Source organism: Chelonia mydas, chromosome 6 (genome assembly GCF_015237465.2).
Source record: "Chelonia mydas isolate rCheMyd1 chromosome 6, rCheMyd1.pri.v2, whole genome shotgun sequence".
Classification (NCBI taxonomy): domain Eukaryota; kingdom Metazoa; phylum Chordata; order Testudines; family Cheloniidae; genus Chelonia; species Chelonia mydas.
The window spans coordinates 84,152,015-84,178,591 of record NC_051246.2 but is presented as its reverse complement, the minus strand read 5'-3'; the positions used below and the strand labels follow the sequence as shown (position 1 = coordinate 84,178,591).

Sequence of the window (26,577 nt, the reverse complement as noted above, 5' to 3'; positions counted from 1 at the left end):
CCAGCAGCTTGGGCCCCTCGGGCATTGCCAGTGCTATCATGGCTCTGCCTGGCAGCACTGGCCACGCTTCTAGTCCCGGGCCTGGCCCGGACCGCTGGCTCTTGGGCACCAGGGCCTACCCCTGGCCACAGGGATTGGAGCGGGCAGGTCCCCAGTGCCCCACTGTGATGGAGCACTCACTGCTGCTGCCATGTGCTGTCGCTCACAAGCCCCCAGGAGCAGCATGCGATGTGTTGCCCCTTCCTCCCTCCGCGCCGCCCCTTCTCCTCTAAACCCTGCCCTCGCGCTGCCCCTCACCCCAGTCCCCAGCCTCATGCTGCCTCTTCTCTGCCCCCCCCGCCCCTTGGTCTATCGCCCCCAGTGCTAGTCCTTGTGAGATGGCGTGCTGCTCATGTGCAGATGCAGATACAGGTAAAAGATGGCTAGCGGGTCGGATCGTGAGTTGATCCTTGGGGATGCGGATCCACATTTTTGTATCTGTGCAGGACTCTACCCTGGTGTTCTATGACTCCCCTCTGAGCTCCCAGGCTGCTTCCTCTCAGGGGCCTGGTTTGTCAGTCTCTGTGTTGAAGGCTGGTCTTCAGTACGGGGAGATTGACACTACTGCAGTCGATGCATATGGGATCATTTTAGCGGGTCTAGTGAAGATCTGCTAAATCGACGGCAGAGCACTCTCCAGTCAACCCCATACTCCAACTCTCTGAGAAGAAAAGGAGTACTTGTGGCACCTTAGAGACTAACAAATTTATTTGAGCATATCTTATCTGAGAAGAGTAAGGGAAGTCGACTGGAGAGTGTTTCCCATCGACGCAGCGCAGTGAAGACTCCGGGGTAAGTTGACCTAAGCGATGTCGATTCTAGCTACGTTATTCATGTAGCTGGAGTAGCATAACTTAGGTCAACTTGCCCCCATAGTGAAGGCAAGCGTTCAATAGCAGAAAGGAGCACTGCTCCAAAGATGAGGCACGATGCAGATTACTTTTTCAGGCACCTAGCAAAAGGCAGAGGAGTTGTCATGACTCACCCCGGGTTCCGTCAGTGAAGGGTCATAAGACTGAAAAATACCCATTTTGCTACCCCAGTTGAGATGTCAATGACAGCGTGTGCAGTACTCTCTAAACCTAAGGTGGTGCCAGCCTCTTGGTATTTGGTGCTTCCACATGGACTACGTTCTCATCCGTAGTGGTATCCTTCTAGTTTAGCTTGCCTGTGTGGTAGCTGATGCATGCAGGGTTACCAACCACCTCAGCACCGAAACAATATATGGTGCTGAACAGTCTCTCAGTTGAACTGGTATCAGGGTTATCTCTGCTGGAGAGATGTAGGGTCAGAGGAGTGGCATTTGGGATTCAGCTGGAGCTGATGGGAGTGGCAGCGTCATCTGGATCCCTCTTTCTGCCCTAGTCTGCCCAGGACATCCCTCAGGATTAGAAGAAGATCTGGAGTCCAAGAAGATGGTGGGGATGGCAGCCATGGTGGTGAAGTTTGCTCCAATAGTCTTCATCTGTTTTTTCTCTATTTTCCCACCAAAATCTCTTTAATGACCCAAAAGGGGAGTAACGAGTGTAATACCCATCCCCTCATTATTTTGTCCACCAATTAGGTTTAGTGTTCGAAACACCAGTTTTGGTTCATTAATTTCCAGTTTCACACCCTCTGTTTTTTTACCAAGGATGATTTTAATATGGTTCTTGAACCATTGGTAAGCCCTTTTGTTTAGACTAATTCAGTCTTTGTCTCCTTTTCTCAAAAACATTTGTTGTTGTAGGTTATTGTGACACCTTAGGAATGTTCACATTACTTTTTACAGTTGAGCTCACAATTAAGGTAAGTTTGTGTGCCCAGTTATCACATCAGAGGTCATGATGATTCCAGTCGTCTGACATCTCTAGGGTGGTCCAGGCAACAATCAATGATATCCCATTTTAGAGTAATGACCTCTTCACCAGTGAGACTGACATAGCCCTCCATACTTCAAAATATTCTCGGGCAACCCTTGACTCCTTCGGGTTCTGTCGCAACTCCTAAAAGGAAGTAGCCTCGACACAGTACTATAGTCAACCACCGAGATCTTGTATGTCAGTGTGGAAAAAGCAGAGATTTCACCAAGGGCAATCCTCTGCTTCTTCCTTGACAGCCTCACAATTTGGGGCTTCAAATAGTGAGCCAGTTTGATGCCAGTGTCGGGTTCCTGCTTGGACCACCACAGGGTCTCTTTTGTTTTACTCCTTCCTCCATCCTTTGGCAACAGTCTGTTCTATTTTCAAGATTCTTGGGGTGGGATTATCTGGGGATCATGAGCAAGTGGTATTCCATTCAATTCCAGTCCCCTCTGTCCTTTCCTTGTCCCTTTTCAGGGACCTTTCTTCTGAGAGACTGTTAAAGTAGGAGATAGATTCCCTGTTGCAATTAGGAGCAATGGAGGTGTCGTCCTTGGAGTTCAGAGGCAGATGTTTTTATTCCCACTACTTAATCCCAAAGAAGAAAGGGGTTTGGAGACCCATACTCTATTTTTAACTTCTCAACACCTTCATCTGCTGTGTCAGATATAGAATAGTGACCCTAGCTTCTATAATACCTTCATTAGATCCCATGGTCTGGTTTGCAGCTCTTGGCCTGCAAAACACCTATTTTTGTACCTTTGTACCTCTGGCACATGGATTCCTGGTAGGAAAATTTCACTGCCCGCACAGAATCCTACCCTTTGGCCTTTCTGCAGGTCCAGGACTTTTCGTCAGTTGTCTGTTGGTAGTGGCAGCTCATCTAAGGAGATGAGGAATCCAAATATATCCATACCTAGACAACTGGGTAACTAAAGGAAGATCACCACAACAGGTGATCAGCTTTTTACAGACAATCCTGAAACTCTCTTCCTCCCTAGGTGTTCAAAGTAAACCGAGAAATACACACTGACTCCACTCAGAGCATCATTCATAGAGCACTTTTAGACTCCCCATCAGTGAAGGCCTACCTACCATAGCAGAGATTTCAGACTATATTAGAGGTCATCTATCAACTTCATGCCCATCCAAGAATGCTACTGAGGACGTGTCTCAGACTTCATGTGTACATGGCTGTGTGCACTGATGTCGTGTCACTGAAGCATGACAGACTTCACCTTCCATTCATGCAAGAGCGGTTGAGATTATTGTACCTGCCCAGCAGGCACTGAATAAACATGATGGCCACAGCAACACAAGAAGTCATTAAACTGGTGGACAGAACAACTTTAGGTATGCAACAGAGTTTTCTTCTCCATGCTCCTAGCTACAAAGAAGTTGGTAACACAGACCTCCACTCAGGAATTGGGGCTCATTTGGAGCAACTGAAAACTCAGGGACTGTGGCCTCTCAGGAAGTCTGCTTGCTCATAAACGTTTTGGAACTCGGCATGCAAGATTATCCTGCCTCTTTTATGGGGATCAGCAATTCAAGTGTTGACCAACAATACCACTCTGAACCCTCAGAATGTCTGTTTAGATAGCACTATATCAACAGATGGGGGCGCAAGATCATCTTCACTTTGTCAGGCCATGCGGCTTTGAGAGTGGTATATTCTGTACCTTTCCAGTCTTCAGAATACACTGGCAGGCCATCTCATTAGGGACTTTTTTGAAAACCTTGAGGGGTCTCTTAAAGATATTCACACAGAGCGTCTTTTCCAAATGGGGATTCTCAAAAGTGGACCTGTTTGCAACCAACCAGAACAAGAAATGCCTAACTTTGTGCTGCAGTTGGGGAGTGAGGGGGGGCACAAGCCCAGACTTTGACAGATGCTTTCCTCATCTCTTGGACAGTGAGATTGATGTATGTGTTTCTGCTGATTCCTAAGATTCTGAGGTTCCTGAGGAAACTGAGACAAGGTACAGGGCAAATGATCATGGTAGCCCCAGCATCGGCCTCAGGCAGTTAAGGTGTTGGATGGGGTCTGGTTAACTTAATAACATAGCTGCTGATTACTTTACCCATTCTGCCTGACATTTTCTCCCCAAATATCAGTCATATCCTACACCTGAACCCAGCAGTTTTTTCATCTGATAGCCTGGATGCTGGCAAGATGATATCCACTGAAAGAAGCTGTTCAGCTGGGATTGAGAATGTTCTACTGCAGATGATGAAAATCTTCAACCATATTGATTTACAGAGCTAAATGGAAGAAGTTTTCTATTTGGGAACCTTTAGTATCAACTTTCTCTCCTGATAGCATCAGTATTATCAGTACTGGATTATTTGCTAGAGCAGTCTTTCCATAAACTTGGTTAGAGTCCATCTGCAGCAATATCTGCAAATCACTGTTGTTCAGAACCATGCTGTATTTTCACAACCCACAGTATTAACATTCCTGAAGGGTCTCATGCATGTTTTCCCCCTAGTTTGAGAGTCCACCTTCTTTCTAGAATCTTAATAGCAGGGTTGTGTGCCCCCGCTTTGAGAACCCTTAGGAACCTGTTCTCTTTACCACTTGTCAATGAAAACTGCTTTTCTGGTGGCCATTTGTCACAAGATGTCTGGCCTTGTTATGTGAAGTAGGTCCTTCTCCCCTGTGCCAGAGCAGGTACTCCCATTTGGCCAATTAAGAGAATGGGGCAGCATTTGGGGGTATAAAGGGTCAGGGAGCGACCTGGTGAGGTGGAGTTCTAGTGAGTCAGAGCACACTGATTCAGTCAGGAAGGGCAAATGAGAGCTACTAGAGACCAGGGGATTGGAGGAGTCCTGAAAGGAAGCAGAATGGTTCCTGGGAGAAGGCTGAAGGCAGGAGAGCACCAAGAGGGGTTTGCTGGCTGGCATCCCCGAGCCAGGACTGGAGAGCGCTTGAAGGCAGGAGGAGCAGCAGAGGGAGTTGCCTGCTATCTCTAAACTGAAGCCAAGGGCTGGAGGCAAGGGAACAGTGGGGGAACTTTACATGCTGATGTCTCCAGGGCCAGAAAGCAGGACCCGGAGGACCTGTGAGGGGGCCAAGAGGAGTGAGGGATGCTCCATTGGCAAAGATGCTCTCAGTAGAGAGGCTGTGGGGTTCCGACTGGTCGGAGTTGAGTTGCATTCCATTTGGAAGAGCTGGGGTGGCTGTCGCAGTACAACGACAGGAAAGGATTGATAGAGTCCGGGTGTGGTCAAAGGCATTGCCTGTGGTATGTGGGGAAACAATCGTTGAGATGTCTTGAGTTTTAATGACTGCACTGGGCTGGGGTGAGAAATGGACTGTTTGGGACTTCTGTTACGGACTATTTGGACTATGTTGTGGTAATAAAACAGTCGGAAGGATGGGTAGTACTGAGACCAGAAAGCCTGAAGTGAAGTTATTGAGCCACTTTAAAGGGGAAACTCCTCTGGCCTGTAAAAGCTTCATCTTCACTAGGGGGCTTTGCCAGTATAGCTTTGTTACAATTCAGGGCAACTGCATCTGTATTTCCCCTTTTTGTCCAGCAAGGACACCCTCTCTGGGCTCCTGGTTTCTCAGCCATTCACCTCTCTTGGGTGGAGATTTGTATGTCTATCCATCTTGACCAGGGTATTTTCAGACTGCCCAGAACCCTGCCTACACAGTGACTTCCCCCGGATAGTCGGACTGTCTAAGCAGGCCTGCTTTACTTGTCTCTTCTGAGATGTTAAACAGTGTAATTGCCACAGTTAAGTTACCACACAGTTGTTTCAAAGCAAGCACATTTATTCTTAAGGTAAAAGCATTACAGATAAAACCTATTAAAACAATAAAAGAACATACAAGTATGCTAATAAGCTTACCAGAGATTACCTCAACTCCAGGAAGGACTCTGGTCAGTGAACAGTCCTTCAAACCCCACCAAGGAGTTTTTCTGTAGTCACATCTTCATAACAGCTGTTAGCTCAGAACAAGCACACTCATGAATGAGAGTCTCTCCTTTATCCAGTTTAGGATTTGAAGAGATCGAATAGGTAATGAGCCAGGGAGTGGGCTTCTCATCAAGGCACAGCTTTGAAAGAATGAATCTAAAGGAGGGGAATTTGCATTCCTCTCCTTCCAAGTGTATTCTACTTAGACTTAACTTTGTTTGTCCAGCATGCTGTTTCAGAGAGTCCTTTGATGCTCATAAAACATCCCAGGGTTTATATTAGCCATATCTCCTCCTTCAAATTACATACTGTTCCACAATAATACATAAACATTTGCAGTCTTAATACAAAGAAATCCTAAAGTACATACACTTAATAAGGTTTAACTTAATTCAGTAAGATTTATCCAGGATATTGCAGAACCTTGTCATACCTGTCACAAATTCTGCGGGCAAAGGTTTTGTTTAAACTAGCTCTGAGCTTCTAGTTGCAGCGAGGGGGCAGAAGGAGGGGCCAGCCCTGGAATAGTGTTTTTCTCCAGTATTCAGCCCCTGTCATTGGACACTCACAGAAATTACCAAATCCGTTGTCTCTAAAGAGACAGTATACACAGCAGCTTCTTGGCTCAGCTGAGGATTCACGCTCTAATATATTGCACTGGAAGAACTTATAGTGAAACCAAGGATAAGTTTATTACAATCAGAGATTTAAGTGATAATAAGCAAATGTAATCGAAACAGGAAAAGTTACAAATAAAACAAAAAATAGCATGCTTCTAAGAGACTGAATGGAAGCTTAGCAGTCTGTCTCTGTCTTATCTACAAAATATATTAAGTTTGAAGAAAACGTATTCGTTCGCTTTCAAGTTAAAAGTTCACATTCAGCTAATTGAAAACTTTTTAATCTACTTATTAACTTAGTGATTTAAAACTTTAGGGGGGATCTTTGAACCACTTTAACTATGAATTGGTCTTGTACTACCTTTGTCTGGGGGTGCATCACACCTGAATGTAGTATGTGTGTGTGACAAGGAAGATGAGATAATATCTTTTATTGGACCAACTTCTGTTGAAGTTGTTGGTGAGAGAGACAACTTTCTTCAGAGTTGTTCGTTTGCGTGTAGCATGTATATCTTATCTGCTTCATGACATGACTCTGTGCAAGCAGTGAAAAATTTCATTGGGCTTTTTTGCCTCCATACCTTTTTTTTTTTTTTTTAATTATGTATTCTTAAGACTTGTCTTTCTCTGTCTGATTTTGATCAATTAAAGTTTGGACCCTATCTCTTAACAGAATTTAGTGAGCGTGTGTTCTCTCTTTATATAGTCTATATATGTATATATAAAAATTGTAGGCTGAACTTTGATGATCTCTCTTTAAAAGATAATGGAAAAATTAACTTCTAAAATTACTGAATGCATTAAAATATATAACGAATGCTGATGCTCAAAAATGAGTGGACTAGATATTTGTAGAATAGAGCAAATATGTATGAGTGAATAATCAATTTACAAATTGAAATGTACTAGAACAGGGAATGAATAGATTTATTCAGTACATTTCATGCTACAAGAATAAACACATTTTGTGGAGTTTTGCAATCTAGGCTATACATTTCATTTACAGTGGCTGCTTTATGCTGCATGGGTGGGGTGGGGAGAGGAGTGATTCCTGAAGCTCTTTGAGTTCTACTAAATGCATTATGTTTTAACTCCTCTTTCTTAGTTTTGCTTATCAGTTTGTACTGCCCTCTTTTTAATAGTTTGAAGTGTTTCAGCTGTTCTGGCGTGTTTGTGCAGCGTAGTGCTCTCGCCAACTGTCTGATTGCCAGTATTGTTTCACCAAACTAAAAAAGACACAACTATGGAGCGTTAAACACAGGCAAGGAAGAGAAAGCAGAGAGAACTAAAAAATTGAGGCAGGTGGAGAAAATTGTAGACAGGGCATTGGATGACTTTTAAACAGGGTAGATGGATTTAAATCTCAGTGATTTAAAAAATGTAATCATGTTTTTCATTTGTACTTTTTATCTATTTTTATCTAAAAGAGAGGTTAGTTTTCATCAGTTGGTAACCATTACCAATAGCCTTTACACGAAAGACAGTGTATCATCCAGGTTAGCAAAAAGATGACACTAAATTTAATAATTTATTTAAGCAATTCTATAGCTTAACTTACTTTTATTCAGTTTTAAATTTTTACATTTTTTGATTGTTAGAATATGGTGAATGTGATGCATTTCTTATTTACTAGATTATTTTTTACTTGTGATTTGTGTTAAGCTCTATTTGGACTGAATTTCAAATTCAATTAAAATCACAAAAATAGGATTCTAATATTTTTATGAAATTAAGCCTCCAAGGTATTTATGTGCCAGATATGCTAAACATTCATATGCCCTTTCATGCTTCGGCCACCATTCCAGAGGATATGCAACCATGCTGATGATAGGTTGTGCTCGATAACGATCCAAAGCAGTGTGGACTGACGCACGTTCATTTTCGTCATCTGAGTCAGATGCCACCAACTAAAGGTTGATTTTCTTTTTTGATGGCTCGGGTTCTGTAGTTTCTGAATTGGAATGTTGCTCTTTTAAGACTTCTGACAAGCTAAACCTTGTCCCCCTCAGATTTTGGAAGGCACTTCAGATTCTTTAACTGTGGGTTGAGTGCTGTAGCTATCTTTAGAAATCTCATATTGTACTTTCTTTGCGTTTTGTCAAATCTGCAATGAAAGTGTTCTTAAGTAGAACAGCCTATGCTGGGTCGCTATCCGAGACTCCATAACACAAAATATACGGCAGAATGCGGGTAAAACCACGGAGCAGGAGACATACAATTCTCCCCCAAGTAGTTCAGTCACAAATTTAGTTAACGCATTATTTTTTTAATGAGCATCATTGAGATGGAAGCATGTCCTCTAGAATCGTGGCCAAAGCATGAAGCATACGAATGTTTCGCATATCAGGCACATAAATACCTTGCAATGCTGGCTACAAAAGTGCCATGCGAGCGCATGTTCTCACTTTCGGGTGACATTGTAAATCTCCTGTAAATGTAAACACGCTTTTTGTCTTAGTGATTGGCTGAACAAGAAGCAGGACTCAGTGGACTTGTAGGTTCTAAAGTTTTACATTGTTTTGTTTTTGAGTGCAGTTATGTAACAACATTTTTTACATTTTTGGAAGTTGCACTTTCACGATAGAGATTGTGCTACAGTAATTGTATGAGGTGAATTGAAAAATACTATTTCTTTTGTTTCTTTTTTTACAGTGCAAGTAGTTGTAATTAAAGTATCAAGTGAGCACTGTACACTTTCTATTCTGTTCTAATTTAAATCAGTATATTTGAAAATGTAGAAAAACATCCAAAAATATTTAGAAGAAATTTAAATTGAGATTCTGTGATTATTTAACAGTGTGATTAAAACTACAATTAATCACGATTCTTTTTTTTAATCGAGTTAATTTGTTTTGAGTTACTCGCTTGAGTTTACTGCGATTAATTGACAGCCCTAGTATTTATTTCATTAAAAATATTAGAGAGGTCTTTAGTTATTTCCAAACTGAGTATTGGAGCCTGTAGCAGAACCCAAGCACTGTCCCAAGGGAGCCTCTGGTAGTTTTCTTCTCCAAAGGGATTTTGACCCAAAGAGATTGTTTTATTCATTCCATCACTTCTAATTTCTTTACAGTCTACCTCATCATTAATATACAGTGCTTCACTGCCACCTTTACCTTTATTTCTGTCTTTCCTGAACAGCACATACCCTTCAATACTTGTACTCTAATCATGACTACTATTCCACCATGTTTCTGTTATCATTATAACGTCTAGTTTCACTTCCTGCACCAGTCATTATAGTTCCTCCATTTTGTTACCCAGGCACTTTGCATTGGTGTACAGACATGTTAGTTGTTTCTGCTTGGCTTCACCCAGATTCCTCACACACTTGAGTATAGTCATTCTGCTGCTAGTATTGCCTACCTTATTGCTTCATTGGTATTAGCATTGTCTTTCCTTTTGATGTCCATTCTCCTACCCTCTGTAGCTGCTTTCTCCATTGCTGTATCCTCTCTTACTTGATTTTCCTCCTGTTCCGTGTTAGAATCGGACACGGAGATTACATGAGTGTCTCCCAACCATCTCTGAATTTCTAGTTTTAAAGCTCTTTTAATCAGTTATGCTAACCTTCATCCCGGATGTCTGTTTTCCTCCTTACTCAGATGGAGTCCATCCCATGAGCACAGTCCCATGTCTGTGAATGCCTCCCAATGGTCCAACATTCCAAAGCCCTCCTTACGGCACCACTGCCTGAACCATCTGTTGATCATCATAATCCTGTCTCGCCTTCGCTCTCTTCCTCTAGGGACAGGTAGAATCTCACTGAAGATCACCTGAGTCTCCATTTCTTTAAGCATCTTCCCAAGCCTGGCATAGTCTCCCTTAGTGCATTCCAGTAAGAATCTAGCTATATCATTTGTTCCCATGTGAAGGACAATCAGTGGATTCTTTCCAGCTCCCATTAGAATCCTCTTCAGCCTCAGGTCCACATCCCGTGTCTTAGCTCCCAGCAGACAGAACACCATTCTATTCTCTGGATCAGCTCTGGTGACAGTCCTGTCTGCCCTTCTTAGTAGGGAGTACCCAGTCATGTAGACCTGCATCTTCCTGGTATTGGTGCCATTCTCCAGACTTCCCCCTTCTGTTCTTTCTGGCTGCAAGCCTTTTGTCTTTTTCTCTCAATTGCAATCTTCTGAGCTCATCCTGTATCCTTGTAGGGCTCCGGACTCTGGCTATCTCCATTGACTCGTCTCCTCTTATAGGTCTAGCAGCTCTTCTCTTCTTCCTGGCCCTCACACCTTCTGTTACTGCCTGCTGCTCCACTGGTTTCTGATATCAAAATGGGTAAGAGTCCACTGCAGAATTTCATCACGTAATATTTGGGGGGAAAGAGCACCAAAAATATAACACTTAGACCTTTTTCATTCTGCTTTAAAAAGGGAATGATAAAACATTAAAATAAATAAAAAGAGGTAATTATGGCTAATTTTGTAAACTAAAAGCTATGTCTGTAATTATAGAATCATAGAAATGTAGGCTGAAAGGGACCTCCAAGCAGACATTTAGCCCAACCCACTGTGCTCAGTCAGTACCAGGTATACCTAGATCATCCTTAACAGGTGTTTGGCTCACCTGTTCTTAAAAATTGCCAGTGATGAGGGTTCCTAGCACATCATTGACAGGTGCTTATCCAATCTGTTCTTAAAAAAACTCCAGTGATGATGATTCCACACCATCCCTTGGAAGCCTATTCCAGTCCTTAACTACCCTTATAGTTAGAAAGTTTTTCCGAATATCTAACCTAAATATCCTTTGCTGCTGATTAAGAGCATTACTTCTGGTCCTACCTTCAGTGGCCATGGAGAACAATTGATCATAGTCCTCTTTATGACAGCCGTTAATATATTTGAAAACTGTTATCAGATCCCTCCTCAGTCGTCTTTTCTCAAGACTAAACATGCCCAGTTTTTTAAATATTTCCCCATAGATCAGGTTTTCTAAATGTTTTGTTGCTTTTGTTGCTCTCCTCTGGTTTCTCTCCAGTTTATCCACATCATTCCTACAGTGTGGCACCAAGAACTGGGCACAGTACTTCCACTCTACTCAGCTGGTCATTTACTTTCTGTGTCTTAATATAACACTCCTATTAATACACCCCAGAATGATATTCACCTTTTTTGCAACTGCATCACATTGTTGACTCTCGTTATTGATCCTCTATAACCCCCAGGTCCTTTGGAGGGGTACTACTGCCTAGCCAGTTATTCCCCATTTTGTAGCAATACGTTTGATTTTTCCTTCCTAAGTGTAGTAGAACAAGTGTAGCACTTGTCTTTGAAATCAACAAGAATGAAATTCAACAGAGTCAGATCATTTCTCTAATTTGTCAGGGTCATTGTGAATTCTAATCCTGCCCTCCAAAGTGAAAATGAGGTAGGATCAGAGTCTAAAATAGGGAAGGAATAAGTCAAAAATTACTTAGACAAGTTAGATGTCTTCAAATCACCAGGGCCTGATGAAATGCATCCTAGAATACTCAAGGAGCTGACTGAGGAGATATCTGAGCCATTAGTTATTATCTTTGAAAAGTCATGGAAGATAGGAGACATTCCAGAAGACTGGAAAAGGGTAAATATAGTGCCCATCTATAAAAAGGGAAATAAGTACAACCTGGGGAATTACAGACCAGTCAGCTTAACTTCTGTACCTGGAAAGATTATGGAGCAAATAATTAATCAATTTGCAAACACCCAGAAGATAATGTGATAAGTAACAGTCAGCATGGATTTGTCAAGAACAAATCGTGTCCAACCAACCTGATAGCTTTCTTTGACAGGGCAACAAGCCTTGTGGATAGGGGGGAAGCAGTAGATGTGGTATATCTTGACGTTAATAAGACTTTTGTTGCTATCTCGCATGACTTTCTCATAAACAAACTAGGGAAATACAACCTAGATGGTGCTACTTTAGGTGGGTGCATAACTGGTTAGAAAATCATTCCTGGAGAGTAGTTATCAGTGGTTCACAGTCATGCTGGAAGGGCATAACAAGTGGGGTCCCGCAGGGATTGGTTCTGGGTCTGGTTCTGTTCAATATCTTCATCAGTGATTTAGATAATGGCAACCCCTCTCATCTTGGTATCATCCTCAAACTTTATAAGTGTACTCTCTATGCAAGTGCTTTGGAGGATAGGATTAAAATTCAAAATGATCTGGACAAACTGGAGAAAAGGTCTGAAGTACATAGGATGAAATTCAATAAGGACAAATGCAAAGTACTCCACTTAGGAAGGAACAATCAGTTACACACATACAAAATGGGAAATGACTGCCTAGGAAGGAGTACTGTGGAAAGGGATCAGAGGGTCATAGTGGATCACAAGCTAAATATGAGTCAACAGTGTAACGATGTTGCAAAAAAAGCAAACGTCATCCTGGGATGTATTAGGAGGAGTATTGTAAGCAAGACATGAGAAGTAATTCTTCCGCTCTGCTCCGTGCTGATTAGGCCTCAACTGGAGTATTGTGTCCAGTTCTGAGCGCCACATTTCTGGAAAGATGTGGACGAATTGGAGGAAATCGAGAGAAGAGCAACAAAAATAGAAAACAGGATCTATGAGGGAAGATTGGGTTTATTTAGTCTGGAGAAGAGAAGACAGAGGGGATATGGTAACAGTTTTCAAGTACATAGAAGATTGTTACAAGGAGGAGGGAGAAAAATTGTTGTTCTTAACCTCTGAGGATAGGACAAGAAGCAATGGGCTTAAATTGCAGCAAGGGAGGTTTAGGTTAGACATTAGGAAAAACTTCCTAACTGTCAGTGGTTAAGCACTGGAATAAATTGCCTTGGGAGGTTGTGGAATCTCCGTCATTGGGGATTTTTTAGAGCAGGTTGGACAAACACCTGTCAGGGATGGTCTAGATAATACTAATTGCTTGGCTACTCTCGCAAGTTACAGCGCAATAAAGGAGCCCCGGGCGCACTAGCTCACTAACCGTCCACATTGGCAAGGCACGTAGAGCGCTCTGACTCCGCAGCTACAACGCTGCTGGTACTCCACCTTGGTGAGTGGAATAAAGTATGCTGCGCCCCCGCTGGAGTGCCGCAGCACCAGTGTGAACAAGGTGTTGCATTACTGCGCTCTGATTGACCTCCGGAAACGTCCCATAATCCCCTTAAGTCAAGTGGCCACTCTTGTCATTGTTTTGAACTCGCTGTAGGAATGCAGATATGCCCTTTCAAAGCTCCGTTTCTGACAACTGGCTGCTTATCTGCTCCGAGACAAAGGAACTATTACTGAGGAATGCTGCTTGCTGTGAGTGAGTGAGTGAGAGAGGCCGGGGGGGGAGAGGGGGGGAGGAAGGGAGGCATGCTGACACACTCTCAGCCGCCCGCCCCCAAACCCACTCTCTCTCCCTCCACATACACACAACACGCTCCCCACCCCCTGCATTTGAAAAGCATGTTGCAGCCACTTGCATGCTGGGATAGCTATCACAATGCACTACTCTTTGTGGTGTTGCAAGAGCTGCTAATGTAGCGACGCCAGTGCACTTCCAGCTGAGTGTAAACACTCGGCAGCGTTTTCCCTGCTGCGGTCTCCGAAGGCTGGTTTAACTCCCAGTGCTCTACAACTGCAACTGTAGCCATGCCCTTTGTCTTGTCTTGAGTGCAGGGGACTGGACTAGATGACCTCTCAAGGTCCCTTCCAGTTCTATGATTCTGTGAAAATGCTTGCAACTCCTTCCAACGACTTTCCACTCCATTATCTAGGTCATTAATGAAAATACTGAAAAATACTGGACCCATTACAGACCCCTTTTGGTACTCCACTCAATACATCCTCTCAGTTTGACAGCAAACCATTGATAACTACTCTCTGAGTACAGTTACTCAACTGGTTGTTGTCCCTGGTTTGCTTATGAGAACGTCACATGGGACTGTGTCAAAAGCCTTACTAAAATCAAGATATATCATGTCTCCAGTCTCCCCCCTATCCACTAGGCCAGTAAGCCTATCAAAAAAAGAAATCAGATTGGCTTGGCATGATTTGTTGTTGATAATTCCATGTTCGCTATTACTTATAACCCTATTATTTTCTAGGTGTTTACAAATTGATTGTTTAATAATTTGTTCCAGTATCTTTCCAGGTGTTGAAGTTAGGCTGGCTGGTGTGTGGTTTCCTGGGTTCTCTTTGTTCCCTCTTTGAAAGATAGGTCATTTGTTTGCCTTTCTCCAGTCCTCTGGGACTTCACTGGTGCTCCAGGAATTGTCAAAGATAATTGTTAATGGTTCCAAGATTGCTTTAGCTAGTTCCTTATGTCCTGTAGGGTGAATTTCACCAGGCCCTGCTGAGTTTAATAGCTCTAACCTACCTAAATATTCTTTAACCTGTTCTTTCCCTGTTGTGGTTTGTGTTCCTTACCTTTTGTTGTTAGTATGAATTATGTTAAGTGTCTGGTCACAATTTATCTTTTTAGTGAAGATGAAGCAAAATAGGCATTAAATACCTCAGCTGCCTTGATGTCATCTATTATTAGCTCTCCTTCCCCACTAAGTAGAGAACTTACCTTTTTCTTCATCTTTCTCTTGTCTTGCTCCTAATGTACTTTATAGAACCTCTTTTTATTGCCTTTTATGTCTCTTGCAAGATGTGTAACTCATATTGTATCTTAGCCTTTCTGATTTTTGTCCCTACATGCTTATGCTGTTCTTTTGTACTTTTCCTTGGCAGTTTGTCCACTTTTCCATGTTTTGTAGGATTCCTTTTTGATTTTCAGGTAATGGAAGAGTTCCTGGTGGAGCCATGTACTCCACCTATGTTATTAGTAGATGCCACTGCACTAAGCTTAATTGGACAAGTGAGTTAGTTTTGTTGCGAAACTTACATGGAAGATGTGCCTGTGTGTGAAAATATGAACCTCTTAACTTGAAACTGTATGAACTATTGTAACATTGAGGAATTTGTACAGTAATTGATACGTAATTACCTCTTTCTACAGTTGCCCTCCTCGTACTTTCTTACCAGCACTCTGCAAGATTTTCCTTGATGAAAGTGCGCCAGACAATGTGTTAGAGGTAACAGCTCGTGCCATAACTTATTACCTGGATGTATCAGCAGAATGCACCCGTCGGATTGTGGGAGTAGATGGAGCTATCAAAGCACTTTGTAATCGTTTAGTTGTTGTTGAACTTAACAACAGAACCAGCAGAGACTTGGCTGAGCAGTGTGTAAAGGTAAGTGTTCTTAATAGATTTCTGCTTTCATAGAAAGCAGGATATTTAAATATTTTTGAAAAATCTGTTTATAATATGAATTTAAAAACAGGAATAATTTATTTTATTCAGTCTGATAAAATTGCTTGCTTGTACATTTATTGTCTTTGCTGTCGATTTGTTATGCTAACGTTTCTGAAATTATTGTTCAGAAAAATCTCAAAGAATATAAAATGTGAAATCAGGAGAAACTTGAGGAATTAATGTGCGCGCGCGCGTGTGATATATATGTGTGTGTGTGTGTATATATATGTGTGTGTGTGTGTGTATATATGTGTATATATATATATATATATATATATATATATAAAATAGAAAGTTGATTTTTAATTTCATAGAACTGTAGAGCATTTTCAAGATACCAAAAAAAAAGGAGTTGGGGGGAGTTGCCTCTGATCAGAATAAGACAAGAAAATTAAGCTTCCATTTGAAACCTCTTGGTTTTATATTTTCTACATAATTAATTGTGGACTTCTGCTTGTCCTGTTACCCTAGCTATGATCTTAAAGCAGGCTTGCAAAATGGTCAAGAAATTTGACCAGCCCAAACAAATATATTAGGCTACTCTTATCATATAACTACTGCCAGTACAACTGCACATGGAGTCCCTACACACTCCAACCATACACATCTTTTCCTTGGAGTTGCAAACTCACATGTGCGCTCAAGGCCCCACTCCTCCCCCACAGTGGACTATCTCTTTCATGACCTGAAGAAGAGCTCTGTGTAGTTCAAAAGCTTGTCTTTTTCACCAGCAGAAGTTGGTCTGATAAAAGAGATCACCTCATCCACCTTGATATGCATCTGACAAAGTGGGTATTCACCCACGAAAGCTTATGCTCCAATATGTCTGTTAGTCTATAAGGTGCAACAGGACTCTTTGCTGCTTTTACTCATCCACCTTGTCTCTTTAATATCGTGGGACCAACATGGCTACAACACTGCAAACAATGATCACTTCGGTTTTTCTCAAACCACTTTACCATTCGGTCACTCTTGAACTGCCCCAGGTTGTCCCTTGTTCATCTCCCCATCCACTTAGTCACCATTCATCCCCTAACATCTGTTCTCTCCTCTTCCCACTAGATCTGTTAACTCTCAGCAGTTTCTCATCAACACTTCTGGGTCAGCTGGGTCTGCTTAGGCCTGCAGCTGCCCCTTAGTTCATCTAGAGTCTTTTCCTGATGTGAGGCAACTCTTCTCCTGTCTGGTCCACATGGAGTGCCCATATGGATTCTGCTGTATTTACTCCCTTGCTTAGAGAGGGAGCACTGGAGCTACTGGAAACTTTGAATGCTGTTGATGGAGGAACTGAATTTCTTTTGGTTTGCCCCCTCAGTCAGCTGAGGAGATGAGGAAGGAACAGTTGGCTAACTAGTAGTATGTATTTCATTACATTTCAATTTCATTATATTACAGGTGTTAGAACTAATCTGTACCCGTGAATCAGGAGCTGTGTTTGAGGCTGGTGGGTTGAACTGTGTGCTGACATTTATTCGTGATAGTGGGCACCTGGTTCATAAAGATACTTTACATTCTGCTATGGCTGTAGTATCCAGACTTTGTGGCAAAATGGAACCTCAGGATTCTTCATTAGAAATCTGTGTGGAATCCCTGTCTAGTTTATTAAAACATGAAGACCATCAGGTAAGCAATTTTTAATGATTGTTTATGTAGCGTGAGAGTTACATCATTATATTTTTAGGTTGCTATTAATGTAATGTACTCAGTAAAGTACAGGTTAGATGTTAATTATACTTTGCAGTATCCTACTTCAGCTGCCACTATAGATTAGTGAATGGATGACTTGTAGACATACGCTATTGTTGTTGGAAGGTTGAATTTGTTACAAATCAACAACTTAATTGTGCTTAACAAATCATCAGTTGGAATTTTTTGTACAGTTTCCATAAGGAAGGAAAAATTTGAAACTCTGAATCATTGTGATAGTTCTAATTTTTTTCAGTTGCAAGCAAGAGAACAAAAATATTGCTTGATGTTGTCTGGCTGTATCTAGCCCATAGCTTTTATGGAAACAAACCCTTAGAAGATCTCAGAAAACTTGCATGACTCTCTTCAAAGAATTTTCTTAAATAACAATGACTCTGAAATTTTTTCAACTCAGTCGTTGTAACACTGTATGTGACATTTTCTTGTCTAACCTGAAAGGAAAAATATCCATCATAAATAGTGGAAAATTATATTAAATATTCATTCTGTCAATTTATGTAATCTAAATTGGTGCTGCCCAGTGAGAGAGACATGAACTTGCTGAATGCTGTGTGTGTGTGTGGGGGGGGGGGGGGTCAGCAGCAGCAGAATTACTTAAATTGGAGTTTTATTAACAGCTAATGCGAAAGTTTTAGTCCTTGTAAGCTAACCCTAGGAGATGGGAACCTATCAACTTCTAACAGTAGATGAAAGGACCCCTTGCTCTGCATCAGACTGGGTGGTCACCTAGCAAATACTTAATCACTTAAAGCAGCCAACCTTCTATAGAGTTTGAGCCCTCCTTTGTTCAAGCCTTTATCATCCCCCAAACTATTGTGTTTCAAGCACATCAAGACTGGGAAGCTGTGAACCCCATGCACGTGTGGTCTAAATTATATAGCTCATTTTTTTAAATCCTTTTGTAAGAATTACCTGTCAGAAGCATCTCATACCCTAATGGCACACAGAATAGTTTAATTCCCAACTACGAGTCCATAATTAAAATGTGTCAATATCCTTGAGAATTGCTTATTCTGTTTGAAAGAGACCAGAGGAATCCTAAAAATATCTGTTGTATCTCATAAATTTCCCTATGTAAGGACTTTGTAAGGTTTACATATATTTTTACATAGAACTTTGCTAGGGAAATTTATATCCTTATCCTTGTTGATACACTTCTGGTTCAGGTCACTTATGGCATGGGAACAGTTGTTCTCCCAGACATGTCAAGGCAGGAGTTAAGACCAGAATAATTTGGCCTTGGGAACAGTTCATTCTAAATCTGTTCTCTTAAATCACCGGCTCTGTGCTGATGATGAGGTCTGATCATCCATGTTTCAGTTTCAAGTCACGGACAGGGAGCATAAACTGATCCCACTACCATACTCCTTACACTTTCAACAGTGACTCAGATCATGTTGTGCTAGAATCCCACTTGCAGTCTCTGTCACTTTTTTTGCATGTTTCTGAGCCCCAAACCATATTCTCTTCCACACAAGCAGTCTGGATCACTCTAAGAAGGCTAGAGGAATGAATGACTAGTCTATGGGTGAGATGATACTCATCTAGATTAGATATATTCCTGGAAATATTCAGAACAACACCACGTGCCCGTAGCGTGAACCTAATATGTGAAATAGACTACGTCAGCCAAGGGGATGGCCACAATGCAGAACAAATGTGTACTATTCTGAAAGTAGTTACTTTCAGAGCAGTGACCTGCTGAGGATAACCATCGTCCCTCAGAAGGAACAAATAGCATTTCAGTATTCAAATGTGTAAAAGGTGGGAAACTATCAACATTTAAGGAGAAACTTCTAGTTTCTTTGATAAACTACCAATTTTTTTTTTTTTTACTAGTGCTGCACTCGTACATCTACTTCAAAAGTTTTTCTCTTTTTCATATATGTAAATGATGAACCGCGTTTTTGTTTTTCAGCAGCTTAGTCAAACTGCACTTTCTAGTGGGAGGTATAGGTAAAATCACAGCTTTCATTGTTTCAATATCTCTGTTATGGAGATGTTAAAACAATTATAGGTACTTTACAAACTGCTCTCAAATTTATTTTTATAGTTTAGGATAGCTAAAATATTGTACTTTATAATGCTGATGCTTTTCTTTAAAGCAGAGGTTCTCAAACTTGTTGCACTGAGACCCCCTTCTGACAACAAAAATTATGACACGACCTCAGGAGTGGGGACAGAAGCCTGAGCTTGCCACCCCGGGTTGGGGGGCCCAAAGCTCAAAGGTGGCCAAAGCCAAAACCCAAGGGCTTCAGCATTGGGTAGGTGGCATGTAACCTGAGCCCTGCTGCCCTGGGCTGAAGCCCATAGGCTTCGGCTTCATCCCCAGGCAGTGGGGCTCGGGCTTCAGCCCCCAGCAAGTCTAATGCCAACCCTGGTGACCCCATTAAAATGGGGTCTCAACGCACTTTGGGATCCCCACCCACAGTTTGAGAACCTCTGCTTTAAAGCATTGTTGCTTTATGCTTATACCATGAGCCTCTATTCTTCTTAAGTGACAAATCTTTATTTATTGGAAATTAATGGTGAGTATCTTACATACATCTTCCACAGGTTTCAGATGGAGCGCTCAGATGTTTTGCTTCATTAGCTGACAGATTTACACGTCGTGGAGTTGATCCAGCCCCATTAGCCAAACATGGACTAACTGAGGAGTTGTTATCACGCATGGCAGCAGCTGGTGGTATAGCATCAGGACCATCTTCAGCTTGCAAACCAGGTCGGAGCAGCACTGGAGCACCATCTACAGCTGCAGACTCTAAATTGAGTAATCAGGTGTCAACTATTGTGAGTCTGTTGTCAACCCTTTGTAGAGGCTCTCCAGTAGTAACGCACGTAAGAATCATTTAAATGCTACAGTTCTTCACTTTTTCAATATTTTTCGTTAAAATTTAAAAGTTATTTCTTGATATACTTTAAAAACCTCTATTTGTGATAAAAATCTTTGTGTGTTTTTTTTGTAAAGGAAAAAAGAAACATTTCATATGGAAATAAACCATGTACTTTCTAAAGTCCTATATATTTTTTTATTGTTCAGACTTTTAATTATTTCCAGGATCTCCTAAGATCTGAACTTCCAGATTCTATAGAAAGTGCATTACAGGGTGATGAAAGATGTGTACTGGATACCATGCGTTTAGTAGATCTTCTTTTGGTGCTACTGTTTGAAGGGCGAAAGGCCCTTCCAAAGTCTAATGCTGGATCTACAGGCAGAATCCCAGGATTGCGTAGACTGGATAGTTCTGGGGAACGTTCTCATCGGCAGCTGATAGACTGCATCCGCAGTAAAGATACTGATGCACTAATAGATGCTATTGACACAGGAGGTAGGAAAAAAATATTTTGAAGACTGAAAAAGAAAATGAGATGAATGAAATATGCAAAGTCTAACTTTTATAGTGAATTAAATAATGTCAGAGTAAATAAAATAGTTGATATCTTAAAGCTCTTATCAACAATGTGAGTTAATTTACGTTGCTTAATACAGGCTAGTTCTTGCTGTTAACAGTCCTTGCTTTGGGCTAGATTCACAAAAGAACTTAGGTGCCTAACTGCTGCCTTGGGTGCTTAAATCTCAGAACCAGACCCCACTGGGATTCACGAAGCTGTCCCTGAACCCTGTGGGTGCCTAAACTTGTTCAATACTTGAATATTTGCAGTAAAAGTTCCCTAAGCGCTTATGTTGCTGCCTCTGAGCATGCACACAGCAGCCCCATGCCAGGGGTTTGATGTGTAAACCACAGAGTAAGTCACAAACTGGGTAAAGATAGGCATTCTTCCACCTACCTTGCTGGCGGGACCTGATCCAGTAAGCATAGTCAGAACTTTCCTATCCGGTTGGGCCCCTAGAGATGAGCTTACACAAAATGGGGAGACAGAGGAACAGCTTTTTGCAAAAATGGCATAGGCACCTAGCACCAAGATGGGGTTTGCAGCTGAGAATTCCAAGCAAAGGGAATCACCTCCCTGGAGCCCAGACTTCGGTTCCTGTCTCTCAGGCGGTGGAGCTTAGCATGTACTGTGGGCCTTGGCTCCTTCCATTGGCTTGCTGAGGTGAGGAGCCACCTTGTGTGCTGGCTTTTGTGAAGTGCCTATTTCTCCCCATTCATTGTATAGGGAGAGTAGATGCAGAACTCGGTCTTTGTGAATGCTAGTGCTTTTCTAGACTCCTAAAAGCATGGTGATGCTGAGAATCTAGCCACTTATTCTTTATCTTTGATTCACAACTAAGACTTTCAGAATATTTTTAGAAATCTGTTGAGAATGTTTAAAGTTTGTTTAAAGACCAAAGAATAGTACATTGTTACTTTATTTATTGGAAATTAATGGTGTTGAATGTATTGTACTGTGCCTTTAATTAGTTATCTTGTACCTAATACTTTCAGCTTTTGAAGTAAATTTTATGGATGATGTAGGACAAACTCTTTTAAACTGGGCATCAGCTTTTGGAACTCAGGAAATGGTAAGTTCAATGTATTAACTGAAATTAAGTAATACAAGTTATTTAATTTTCTCTGCAAAGGGATGTATAAATAAGAAAACTAGCTTCTGTTTCTTTATATTTTATAGGTGGAATTTCTCTGTGAAAGGGGTGCTGATGTTAACAGAGGTCAGAGGTCGTCTTCATTACATTATGCAGCATGTTTTGGAAGGCCTCAAGTGGCAAAGGTGGTGTGAATTCAAACTTCTGTACTGTTTTTGAAGCAGAAATCATTTGTTGTGCATGTACTTTAAAAAGTTTCCTACAAAATAAGAGAAGTTCTGTGATATCTAACATAAGTGTGTTCTCAAATAGTTAAATTCAGCATGTTCCATCTCCACTGTTTGTACAATAGGACCTCCAAGTTAATAGCACCAGAGTTACGAACTGACCAGTCAACCACACACCTCATTTGGAACCAGAAGTACACAATCAGGCAGCAGCAGAGACCCTCTCCCCTCCAACCCCCACCCCCCACAAAAAACAGCACAGTACTGTGTGAAACGTAAACGATAAGGAAAAAAAAGTAAAGCAGCATTTTTCTTTTGCATAACTTTGAAACTTTACTATCTTGAGTCAATGTTCAGTTGTAAACTTCTGAAAGAACAAGCATAACGTTTTGTTCAGAGTTATAAACATTTCAGAGCTAGGAACAACCTCCATTCCTGAGGTGTTCGTAACTCTGAGGTTCTACTGTATTGGAAAGCTAGCTTCTGGTGCTGCTAGGTCAGTGAAACAAGTGTAAGTATCACATACCCACAGTGTTTTGCTGTTGTAGGTAGATTCATGAGAAGCCCAGGAATGAGCAGATTGATAATATGGTTAGTTATTGGAAAAGGAATTTTATTAGTTTTCTCTCTCAAAATTTGTTTGCCTCTAGACTCTCCTGCGACATGGTGCGAACCCTGATTTGAGAGATGAAGATGGGAAAACTCCTTTAGACAAAGCTCGTGAAAGGGGGCACAGTGAAGTGGTGGCTATTCTTCAGTCTCCAGGTTAGTGTGAATTGTTATTTCCTGACTCTTCTCTTCCAGTGGTATTGCTTGCATTTTTCTTCTCTTTATTTTCTCCTGGTGGAGGCATAGTGGAATAAAATAGTAACTGTTTGGGCATAAGCATCTAATATAGAACTCTTTCTGAGAGTTGTCCCATTGAAGTTTAGTTGTGCTTTCAGTATGTGGCCCTTAATTTGCCACATAGTGTGTTGCAAAAATAATCTTTGTTTTCTAGAAATATGTGTATGTGTGGTCAGGTTCCCAGCCATGATTGGAGATGGATATTTCAGTTTTATTTGTTGGAAAAAGATTGGGTCAGTAAATGTCTGTCCCAAAAAAATTACATTTTGCAGGTGATTGGATGTGTCCAGTTAACAAAGGAGATGAAAAGAAAAAGAAAGATGCAAACAAAGATGAAGAAGAATGTAATGAACCCAAAGGAGATCCAGAAATGGCACCTATATACTTGAAAAGACTATTACCTGTATTTGCACAAACATTTCAACAAACTATGCTACCTTCCATAAGGTAACAATTATTCATAACAATCGGTATCCATACATCTGTAGTGTGTCTATTAGTTATACAAACATTTGTGATTTAGCTCAATACAAAATGTGAATAGGGCACTATTTCTTCAATAATGAGCTAAATCATCTGAAAATTTGATATTTGCAAGTGGCTAATGATCTTTTTTTAAAATGTGGAGACTTGGGGCGGAGAAAGGTGCTGCTGCACTCATCCTGGTACTTACTTTTCTAAGGGTAAAGCACATGTAACCTCAATAGTTTGATGTGAAATGTAATGAAAAACAATGTGATAGAACAGAAATTTAGCCTTTTTGTTCCATGTTTTTGCATGGGGCTTTTAAATATCTTTTTTTTTTTTTCCTCTGTAGAGAGAGGTAGGATTTACAGGTGTCTTGGAAGAAGTGTATTTTAGCAAGGGGCTTGGAGGAGAAAGCAGGGTGAGATGTGTCAGGCTGAGGGAGACTGCTCTGGCTTTGGGATGCTGCATGGGAGAAGTCCCAAAGAGTATTATGTTTGCACAATGCCTAGCACAATAAGCTCCTGATCTCAGTTAGTGTCCCTTGCTGCTACAGTAATACAGAAATCATAGTAGACTAGGAGAAGGACCAGAAGTGATGTCTGGTCAGATGGATTGGGCAAATAAAAATATACAAGAGCAAAGGGGCTAGGGAAGAGCTAGTTTAGAGAGCTTTGAAGGCCAGGAGAAACAGCTTAATTTGAAGCAGAAAGTAAGTGGTAACCAGTGAAGGGTACTGAAGAAGGAACAGGGCTGTAGTTGGAATGGCAGATAAAATTTCAGGAGCAGTATTTTGGACAGACTGAAAAGAGTGCAGTGAGAGTCTGGAAAGCCTGAGAAGAGGTTATAATAGCCAAGGCAGGAAATAATCAGGACAAAGGTTTACTCATTGGGCATGAAGAGAAGAGGGCATATTCCAGAAGAACTGTCATGATTGATGCTGTTGATCAACATAATGGAAGAGAGGAGTTGAAGGGGACAGCAAGGTTGCAGCTCTTTGGGATGGGAAGGACAGTGGGATTAAGGATGGAGGAGTCATGGTAGGCAAGCATCTCTATCTGAACTTCAAGTGTAATGCTCTGGCAAAAAGGACTAATGTAATCCTTGGTTGTATAAACTAGAATACTGTGTGCAATCCTTTTTAAAAGGGATGTTAAAAAAATTGAAGAGGGTGTAGACAAGAGCGACAAAAATTATCATAGGGCTGGAGAAAATGCCGTACAGTGAGAGACTTAAGGTATGTCTATACTGCAATAAAACACTGTCAGCTGACTTGGGCTTGCAGGGCTATAAAATTGCAGTGTAGACATCCAGTATCGGGTACTAAAGGGCTCTTTAATATAGTGGAGAAAGGCATGACAGGAACCAGTGAGTGGAAGTAGAAGCCAGACAAATTCAAAATAACATACAAAGACAATTTAACACTGAGAGTGATTAACTAGTGGAACAAATTACTGACGGATGTGGTAGATTCTGTTTTGATGACTTCAAATCAAGCCTGGATGGCTTTCTGGAAGATACACATTAGTCAAACACACATTATGCTTTAGGTAAACACAGTTATTGGGCTCCATACAGGGGTAACCAGGTGCAATTTTTAATGGCCTCTTATATACAGAAAATCAGACTAGATGATCTAATGGTCCCTTCTTGCCGTAAGCCTTTGTCTGTCTAATAGTAAATGGATGAGGAAAGAGGAGTTGAGTTTATGATGTATTGAGGTTGTTGGGATTTGGGTATCCAGGAAGGAGACAGAAAAGCAAATCCAGTGTGGGTTAGCCAGGAATGGAGAGAGATGTTAGACATCTCCAGAGAGGTTGTGGTTGAGTAAGGTTGCATGGAGATAAGGTGTGGAGGAAGAGGAGGACTTCAGATTTCTGCACTTCTTGATTCTGTTTACATATAGGTTAAAAGAATTAAAACGTGAGCTGACATTCCAATATTTCAGTCCCAGTTATCAGATATAATTTTTAGAGATAATATAATAATAATAAGTAGAATACAAAAACCTCTGGAGCTCAGACAGTTTTTTGAGACAGTTTTTATCACTTGTTATATGATTGTTTAGTTTTGCAAGGAATAATTTTTTATTTTAATTTTTAAAGGAAAGCAAGTCTTGCCCTCATTAGAAAAATGATTCATTTTTGTTCTGAAGCATTGTTAAAAGAGGTTTGTGATTCTGATGCTGGTCACAACCTTCCCACAGTATTGGTTGAGATCACTGCTACTGTTCTTGATCAAGAGGTAACCTTATTCTTTTTATTATTTATGATATAACACTGTATTTGAGAAACAAATTTTTTCCCCTTTTAACTTTTTGTGCTGCTTTTATAATGTATTGAATCTGTCTGTGAAATAAAGATCAGTGTTTTGTGATTACTTGACATTAGGCCATAGCTTATCACCTTATCTTTGATCAGATGTTTTTTTAATTTTGATAAATCAACAGGCCATGATGTGAACAGTTTAAGTGGTGGACTAACAATGCCTAAAATTTGAAATGGCTTGAAGTAAACACCTCTCTCCTTTCTTTTTTCCCTCCTACACCAATTTCTTGCAGGATGATGATGATGGCCACTTGCTAGCCTTGCAAATCATAAGGGATTTGGTAGATAAAGGTGGTGACCTTTTTCTAGATCAGCTTGCTAGACTTGGTGTAATTAGTAAAGTGTCAACTTTGGCAGGACCATCTTCTGATGATGAGAATGAAGAGGAGTCCAAACCTGAGAAAGTAAGCACAGCATTATCTAGCTTTGTCTGTTCTACAAAGCCATCTTCTGTCTTTACATATTTGCAACTTCATGAAAATGTGAAAAAATACATAAAACCAATAATAAGAGTTCTTGATGTATACGTTCTGTTAAATTGACTCCACTGTTTTGTTCAGTAATGTAATATGCATCTGAACAGGAAATCAAGCTCTCTCCAAGTGTTCCCATCTGTAAAATCGAGATAATACTTACTCTTTGAATTGTTGTAGGGATTAATTAGCTGATATTCACAGTGCTTTGAAAAATTACTGAAATATAACTGATAAGTAGGATTTATTAATCTAATTTCAACTGTAGTTTAAAAATAGTCATATCTAAATAGCTAACATATTTCTAAACCTCGCAATAATGGACTTAAACATAACTGAGAAAAATACTCTCTTTAAATTACAGAAAATTTGA

General features: G+C 40.9%; 1 protein-coding gene across 10 annotated transcripts in view; it reads left to right on the top strand.

Moving 5' to 3' along the window:
• HECTD1 (HECT domain E3 ubiquitin protein ligase 1) overlaps positions 1-26,577 on the top strand; it is a 101,596-nt gene that overhangs the window by 21,928 nt on the left and 53,091 nt on the right. For 6 of the 10 annotated variants that reach the window (XM_037900541.2, XM_043548694.1, XM_037900542.2 and 3 more), the window contains exons 3-12: positions 15,376-15,610; positions 17,069-17,296; positions 19,937-20,218; positions 20,421-20,709; positions 21,769-21,845; positions 21,953-22,051; positions 22,744-22,858; positions 23,212-23,386; positions 25,510-25,648; positions 25,965-26,135. In XM_037900541.2, the coding sequence (XP_037756469.1) occupies positions 15,376-15,610; positions 17,069-17,296; positions 19,937-20,218; positions 20,421-20,709; positions 21,769-21,845; positions 21,953-22,051; positions 22,744-22,858; positions 23,212-23,386; positions 25,510-25,648; positions 25,965-26,135 (1,810 nt within the window). The remainder of the gene's footprint in view (positions 1-15,375; positions 15,611-17,068; positions 17,297-19,936; positions 20,219-20,420; positions 20,710-21,768; positions 21,846-21,952; positions 22,052-22,743; positions 22,859-23,211; positions 23,387-25,509; positions 25,649-25,964; positions 26,136-26,577) is intronic. The other 4 variants (XM_037900540.2, XM_043548695.1, XM_043548697.1 and 1 more) reach the window with 1 other exon arrangement.